At 35.7% G+C, this 8,737-nt stretch overlaps 1 protein-coding gene across 1 annotated transcript; it reads right to left on the bottom strand.

Annotated features, from left to right (window-relative positions):
• Positions 1-5,793: 5,793 nt before the first annotated feature.
• LOC149196079 (methyltransferase FGSG_00040-like) lies at positions 5,794-7,474 on the bottom strand. The gene is made up of 2 exons (XM_089408152.1): positions 6,870-7,474; positions 5,794-6,784 (listed from the first exon to the last, which is right to left on the bottom strand). Exons 1-2 carry the CDS (start codon positions 7,472-7,474, stop codon positions 5,794-5,796), a joined length of 1,596 nt encoding a protein of 531 aa, XP_089264278.1.
• Between the last annotated feature and the right edge of the window lie 1,263 nt (positions 7,475-8,737).

Genomic DNA, 8,737 nt, shown 5'->3' with positions numbered 1-8,737 from the left:
TAATTTTGTCAAATTTAAATACAAAATATAAATTTATAATAATAAAATTTTATAAATTTGTATTGTTATAAGTTATATGTTGTTATAAATTTGTATAGTTATAAGTTATATGCCATTTTATTATCAGAAATAACTAAGATTCTTTAATACACTATATTCATATAGATATTTTTTTTTTAAAAGAAATATATAAAATAAAATTAAAACATGATTAATGGAATAATAATTGTGAGATAATTTTAAACATATAATCTAATTAAACTTTTATTAGATTTCTGTGACTGTTAGTCACATTATTAATATTCACTAGAGATTTGATAACGTATAATGTGCAAGCCTACGATTTAGAGATTTTTATTCCCAAATTGAAATTTTGGAAAATATATAAGAATAAACCTAAGGTAGCTTTAATTTCGAGCCAAAACTATCTAAGGCTCAAACGAAGTTGGTATAAAGACATCGGTCTGGTTAAACCATTGGGAGATCAACGAGAATGTTGCACAACAAAACATTAATAACATTAAAATATTGTTACTTCTAAGTTCAGAGAAAATTTGTGGTGTGAGAAAGATTTAGCAGCTAAAAGAAAATTAAGATATTATAAAGAGGTTATCAACCCCACCTTAGAAGATCAAAAGTATCTCTCTGTTTTAACTAGCTCAAAGAAGAAAATTAATATGGGCAAGATTAGAATGAACACTCATGAGCTCCATAGTGAAACGGGTCATTGGGCAGTTCCTAAAACACCATGGATGGAAAGGATCTGCCATCTCTGTGAGAATATGAACATTGATGATGAAAATCACTTCCTCTTAGAGTGCCCCACGTACAACCACATTAGATCACACTGACCTTCCTAGCCTTTTACGATGTCAAAATTATAGTGAGCTTGGGAGGCTTCTCTCCAAATTTTTTAAGCATAGAAATAAAATCTTAAATCAAACTAATAATTCGTTTCTTTAAGTCTGATAGACCAAAATTTAGTCTTAATAGACGTTAACCATCATTATCATTATCATAATAATAAATTGAAAAATATATATATATAAATAATATTAATACTGTTGTTAATATACACTTCTATTTCAATAGTAAACTTTAACAAGTCCTTTGCATGTCTACTTGCTAACCAATCCGAGGACAAATCAAATCTCCATCTCCACGGCCTCGATTGTTTATTATCGCATTTTGTTTATTTTTTAACCTCGCTGATCACTATTTATTAGCTATCTTTTTAGTTTATGTTTTTTGTTTTGAATTTAAGGTTTCTATTTTAGTTTAATCCACGGCTAGATATTGTTCACAAACATTTTCAATATTGTAGGTAATTTTATATATATATATATATATATATATTATAAAGTTAATATACAATTATATGTTATTTGGCGTGGAATAACTTAATACACTTAAATTTATTTATTATTAATCTAGGTCACTTTTCAATAGCGACACCAAATATCAAATGAGTGCTAAATTATATTTCATAAATAATTTTTTAATAAATTACAACTACAACTATTTTTACAAATTATTTTATAATAAATTATTAAAAAGAAGTAAAGATTTAAGAAACTAAAAAAATTATTTTTAAACTTTTCATATTGTGCTTTGAATCATGTATTAAATAAAAAATATTAATTTAACTTCAAATCTCAACCAATCATTTTATAGAAAATATAAATTCCTCAACCTAATTTTAATATGGACAAAACCTATAGCTTAAAAATTAATATAAATGTAAATATCTTTATTTCCACAATCTTATTTATATTTTAAAAAAATGAAAATTAAACCTGAAATCATTATACAAATAATAAATCTGAAAAATAAAAAAAATAAAAAAAATCTCATCGATGATATTTATAACCTTACACTAACAACTAATTTTTTATTTTTCAAGAAAGATGAAGGAATTTGAAGTTGGAGTCCCAAAAAGCTCAAATTGCTTATTAATCCGTATATAAAAGTAAGAAAAAATCTCATCGATGATAATTATAACCGTACACTAACAATTAATTTTTTATTTTTCAGAATGATGAGGAATCTGAAGTTAAAGTCCCAAAAAAGCTCAGATTGCTTATTAATCCGGATATAAAAAGTCCAGATTGCTAATTAATCTGGATATATACTATGCTATTTTTATGGAATCTGAAGTTAAAGTCCTAAAAAAGTTCAGATTGCTTATTAATGCGGATATAAAAAGTCCAGATTGCTAATTAATCTAGATATATGCTATGCTGTTTCACGAGGTATTTCTATGGTCCTTCTCAAGGGGATCTTCCTCTTTGTAGCATAGCTGCCGTTAAAAATACATTTTAAAATATTTAAATATCTTAAAATACATTTTCTTTTTTCAATGTTAAAGAAAAAAATAACAAATTATAATATTGAAAATCTTAATTTTTTTTAAAATATTGTTGTAAATAGAATTATATTGGAGAACAAAGCACATAGTTTTACATTCTCATAATATATTATAAGAATTTATGTATTCATATATATTCAATTATACCATAAATTATATGATGCCCAATATAAATTAAACTTCTTGCAAATTTCATATTATAGTAAACAATATAGATTCCAAAATATCAACTAGATTTAAGTTTGGAATGTAGCCATATATTAAATGTATATAAATATTGTTTCAGAATATATTTTTATATTCTCAATTACTGATTTATTAGATTATTTTATAATAATTAACAATAATATCTATTATTTTTAATTACTAATTATTTGTTAATAAGATGAAAACAATTGTTTGTTTATATAATACAAAATTATTAATAATACAGTTTAGTATTTATTTAAATTTCTAATTTAAAAATCCTCAATATTATAACTCATTTTTTTTTCAGTGTAAAGGCTATTCTATTTAGATTAAAAAGAGAAAAAATATGTACAAAGAGGTTTGAACCTCTGAGGGGGCCGTAGCCAGCCCTCTGTCAAAAAACCGTTGCAGATGTTGCTGTTCCTTTTGTTTACAAAAATGGTAGTCATAACCTTAAAACCTGAACAAACCTATATAGACTCAAAACTAAACAGTACATTACGCTTCAGAGAGAGCTCCCATATTACTGAATACTGTCCTTTAACAACATTACAAGAAAGGAAGGCCAAAATAAAGTCCATGAGTGTGAACAACTTCCAGCTGGTGTAATCAGGTACCATGCGCACTGAGAATATCCCACGAGATCCTGAAAACCAAAAACTGATATACTAACCTGAAGCTGAAGACAAAGGTAATTTGACCTGCTTTGGCTTACCAGTAGCATTATCATTGACCTGGTCCGGGGAGCGCGCCGAGGTTACCATCACCTCATCTTCAGCTTCCATCAAATTACCATCTGGAGGAGGCACAAGGTGCAAAACACTTTCATATAGGCGCACTGGCTCACAAGCAATGATTTGCTCCTGAGGAGAGTCCAGCTGAGTGCCAGCCTCTTCCTGATGACCCTCTTCGTGCACCGCAGCAGAAACCTTGAGAACAACATCAGCCAAGCTACTCTGAGAAGCACTGGCATTCTGAGAAAGCGACTGATCCTTGGAATCTTCATCTAAGTTGGCGAGCTCATCTTCTTCCTCCGAGAAGATGACCGTGATTATGGCATAGATGAGCGGTCTGTTGAGCCTGCTTTTGAATTTGAACCTGGATGTATGAAGAGAACTGTTTAGGGAGGGACCAGAATCATCTGAGGGCGGAGAGGAAGGCGAAGCAGTGGCTAACGGGGATATACGACGAGGTGCAGAGCTCCCACGCCCCCCCGGCCCTCCCCGGGACCCCGAATTTCTCCCGTGCCTGGGAATGCCCCGTCGACGAGCCATAATCGAATATAACAGCGGAATGAAGAAACTCAAGGACTGAGGGTAAGGGAAAAGCAACTCACAGACTAAAAGAACCCAAAATGAGAACCAGACTGCTATATGTAAGACCCATACTCTAAGCTCACATAAGATAGACCCGGCTTCCAGACAATACCCAACCACGACAGAGTGAACCCAATTCCCAACCCAGACACCTACAACGTGGACAGAGACCAAATCCCTTACAAAGATGATGCAGAAGACTGACCTGAGACACCAGACGCAAAAGGCGAAAACTAACTTAGAGCGCCCAACACCTTCGAAGAGATTCAGAATTGTATACCTGAGGCTGACCAACTGGGAACTGTTATGAGACCATGAAGGCTTCCCAGTTCTCTGGGTTGCGCTAAGACTCTGAGACCAAAACCACCAGATGAGACCTCTGCTTGTATAGACCGGACACACTGCAATGCTTCCTGAAAGGACAAGAACAAATGAAACATGGAGAATGTGCGCCATCCTATTAACCTCCAGCTGCGTACCTCGAGCTCGTGCCTGCATTAATGTTAATTGAATACCTGCCTTAAACCGCCTTACCTTGCTTGATTGCTTGCCAGTTTCCGGCTGCGCATGCATCTGCATTAACATCTATTAAAAACACCCGCATCCAGGGAATATTATAACTCATTAACCCATAAACTATTACTAAATTAATTAACACTTTATAAAAAATTTGATTTGAATTTTTTTTATATAAAAATTAAAATACCATTACCCTTCGTTAATGGCTAACCGATGCAATCTCATGATCCTAAACGCTGTTTGAAAAGTAAGTAGGCCAGGAAGAATTAATCCACCACCGAATTTGGTAACTATGATTTTGAACTGAAAACTTCTGAATAAGTGAATTTTTTTAAAGAGTGACCCAATAAATTAAGTCCCCTGGGCTGCCAATAATAACCCTTACACATATATTTCCTTCTGAAAAATAAAAACTTTTCAGTAAAATAAAACTATACCATTCAACACAAAATACATCCGTCATTTCAATAAATAAATAAAACATATATATATAATAAACTTAAATTAAAATTCATCCATAACAAAAGTCTGGACTCCAACCACCCCGTATGCAAATTAAACTTTCTTTATATCGTTAATCAATATAACACCATACTTCAATCCCATACAATGAACAGAACACGCCAAAACCATTCTGGTTATAACCAGAATTATTTCTGAACCGAGTTTTTCAATGACATGAAGCTTTCATATTCATGCGAACCACACAGCTCCGTTCAACTTTGTCAAATACTAACTAGCCTATCTAAATAGTTTAACTAAGTAAATTCGAATACTTGAAACCAAATTGGGTTCTGCCGTACCTTGCAGATAGAAAATGATTCTGCAGGGCAGGGCAAGTCAATGACAGGTATATTATTATTTAAACATGAGTCAGTCTGAATGCATGAGGACCAGCGCTGTGAGAACATCTTCACTCTGTCTGCCAAACACCCTAATGCATGCCTCCCTTGCTGATGCACATCGCGCATTGACTGCTTCGTTTTCATCCGCCATCCAGCGCCGGTAATATTTTAACTACCCTGCTGCCATACCCAGGTTTCGTAAGTCGCCGGGCACAGTGCTTTGAATAGCCTCCATAAGTTTCTCACCAGAAGGAAAGAAGTCGTTCAACATGGTCGATAGGAGGTATACAGATGAGAAAGAAGCACAAATCCAGAGCTTCTCTTCTTCCGTTTTTAACAAATGGGAACTCCTGATGATCTCCTCTGCCTCTTGAAAAAGCCTTGCAAATTCTGCGTGTTCCCAAAGATTCATATCGGGTTGCTGCTATTCAGACCTTTCAGCAATCAATTCCTTTGCTTTTTCATTCCATTGTTCAAACCTTACTATAATTATAGGGTTCAGGGATTTCTTGAAAGAGTGCTCTAAAATACATCTCCTACACTTGCACTTGAAACCTCAGTTCTTGCACTGGGCTTGCCGCTGCGACAAGGGAACGAGGGCATCAAAGTAAGGAACAATGATCTCTTCTACTCTCCCGATGGGCTTGGAGGCATGTATAAACATGGCGTTTCCGACTAGCAGCCAGCTCGAGTTCGGAAAGCAGGGATGGTTAATGAGGGACGGCAGCAGCCAGAGTCCGCTACTTTTTCGTTCTCGCAGACCCCGTCCCGCTTCTTTTGTTTTCGGTTTTGAAACAAACGTCCCTACGCCTTCACTGAATGAGTTCAGTCTTACAATATCCCGAATCCGGCTAACGTCCACCTGCAAAATTTCATTTTCTACTTGTTGGCCGTACGTCTTAAACAGATCTATGGCAGGAACATGAAGGCTGCTGGGCGTAGAGGAATCGAATAAACTATAAAGTTGGCGGAGCAATCTCTGCGATTTACTGGCAGCACAGACTACCGCGGCCACGAGATCTTCTTGATACGCAGTATTGACTTTACGCCTGTTGTCCACATGAAACATGGCGGGAGAGGCACTCTCATAAGCAACCGCGACAGCGTTGCTTACCAGGAATAGCTGCCCGGTCCTTATTTCTTGGGTGGTGTAGAGTCCTCGGTCGCGGCTGTCTTCGGTCATCCTGATCTCCAGAGAACCCACGAAATCGGCCACTGTCAGAGGAGAAGATGCGCGTCCGAGCAGGTAGTCCGAAATGTCATACTTGCCATTCAGGCTCTGGGCGTAGAGAGTTTTGGCCCGGTGAAAGGCGTCTTGAATTTCCTTCTGCGCGGGGCTGGCCTTGGCAACTTTCACCAAGCATTTGCATCCCGCTGCATACTGCCTGAGACCAATCAGAGCGCGCCCTTTCCTGTAGAACGCTTTGAGATTGCTGGAATCGATCAGAAGCGCCTTGTCGGAATCCTCCAGCGCCAGTTCAAATTCCTTCACCTGAAGCCTTGTCTCCGCCCGGTTGGAATATGCGTGGAGGAGGCAGGTATTGATACTATTATTGTCGTTAGAGGACTTCTCGAGCCGAAGCAGAGCGGCGTCGATGCATTTCGTGTAAATTCTCGGTTGCTGCGTCCCACTTTTGTTCTCTGAAGCATCTGTTGCCCTTTTTTCTCAGGTCCTCCACATCCACAAGAAGCTCCTTCCGCTTCCCTTCATCAATTGCAAACTTGAAAACGTTGGCGGGGTTGTCGACGCGGATGAGAAGGCCACAGTCACTGGCAAACTTGAAATAGGGCTCCTTGACGGCTACCTTGGCACCTCTGGGATAAAGCCTCTTGATTTCCTCCCGAGTGGTAGCAGCGTTGTATATTGCCAGCCTGACGGCGAGGCCGTTATCGTCCTCAAGCAAGGTCATGATACCGCATAACCTGTTGGCATCCGCGCACAACGTCCCATAAACAACCCGGCCGAGGTGAACTTCCCCGACCTTCAACTCGTTGAAGGAAATGGGGTTCAGCCTTTCCAGCGGAACCGAGCAAGCCGCGCCACCACTGCCACTAGGGTCCGAGAAAGACGACCGTATCTCAAAATCGCATTCTGCTGCGGTCTCCCTTCGCTGACGGGCGAAGTCATCGTGGATTTGAAGGAGGACTCGCTTGTCGAATCTCTCCGTGGCGTCACGGACGAGGGCTTGCTCCTTGAATAACTCTAAGCTCATCATTAAGCAAAACAGGTCCTCCATCCTGCTAGTTTCTTATTCCACTTTCCCTTACTAAATTCTCCTGCTGTTAACTACGATTTCAAGTACACGTTCTCCTTATTAATGTGTTGCAGATCTCCTGTGCTAAAGTTATATTTATATACGAGAGGCCTGGTATCACATTTATCTAAAGCGAAACCCTTCACACGAGTGATGTGCTGATCACTTCTTTCACAAGAAACCTAGTTTCTTCCGTCCTACTTTCAGTCGAAAGATTCTTCCTTTTTCTCTTTTTCAAAAGCAGTACCTCCCACCCTTCATTGTGACAAAAGCCAATTTGAAATCCCATTCTTCAGTGTGACAAAAGCAAATTTGAAATCCCATTCTTCATTGTGACAAGCAATTTTGAGAACGGAAGAAACGGTTGTGACGTAACGTTATTAGTAATTGGCGTACCCAACCGTATTTGATAACCATTTTTGAGCTTTTTTTGGTATATATATATATATATATATATATACTTTTTATAAAAAACAAATAATTATAAAGCTGTAATAATTTTTTAAAATTTATGATTTTTTTAATAATAAACTTTTTATAAAAATATATTTATTTATATATGTTAAGGAAGAAAAGATATATATTTATAATATTTATAACTTTAAAATAATTAAACTAGTTATAATTTTCTTTGTGTAATTTTAGAATAATTTAAATAGTTAATTTTTTGAAAAGAGTATTTTAAATTAAATAAATATTCTTTTAAAATTAAATAAATATTTTTTTAAAAGTTGCCACGGAAAAGTATATATTAAATGAATTTTTATTTTAAACTTCACTACATAAAATTTGAAGACAAAAATTGATGAGAATAAACTTCACAAAAATCTAGAAATGCACTTTCAGACATGTAGGTAAGTTTACAGTGGTTTCACAGGACTTCCTAAATCTAAAAATTAATGAAAACCTAACACAAAACAATGGGGCTTCCTTTAGAACTTTTGGCTTTCTGTAATTTATCGTTTTCTTACATTATATTTTACATTATGAAATTTTATATATAATGCTAAACAAACAATGGGGCTTCCTTTAGAACTTTGGGCTTTCTGTAATTTATGGTTTTCTTACATTATATTTTACATTATAACTGTAATGAAATTTTATATATAACCCTAAAAATAAGTAAATATTCCTTGCTTCTTAATGAGTACCGATTACTATCAACCCTTGTGAACATTGTGATTTCTAAGGTGATTTTATAATTTATTCAATCATGGGAAAAAAACAATTTTCATCTTTTTTACC

This window comes from Pinus tabuliformis, chromosome 2_2 (genome assembly GCF_031772625.1).
Source record: "Pinus tabuliformis cultivar Carrire ecotype Pingquan chromosome 2_2, CPIR1, whole genome shotgun sequence".
NCBI lineage: Eukaryota > Viridiplantae > Streptophyta > Pinopsida > Pinales > Pinaceae > Pinus > Pinus tabuliformis.
The sequence above is the reverse complement of the archived record's forward strand: the minus strand, read 5'-3'. Positions and strand labels throughout refer to the sequence as shown.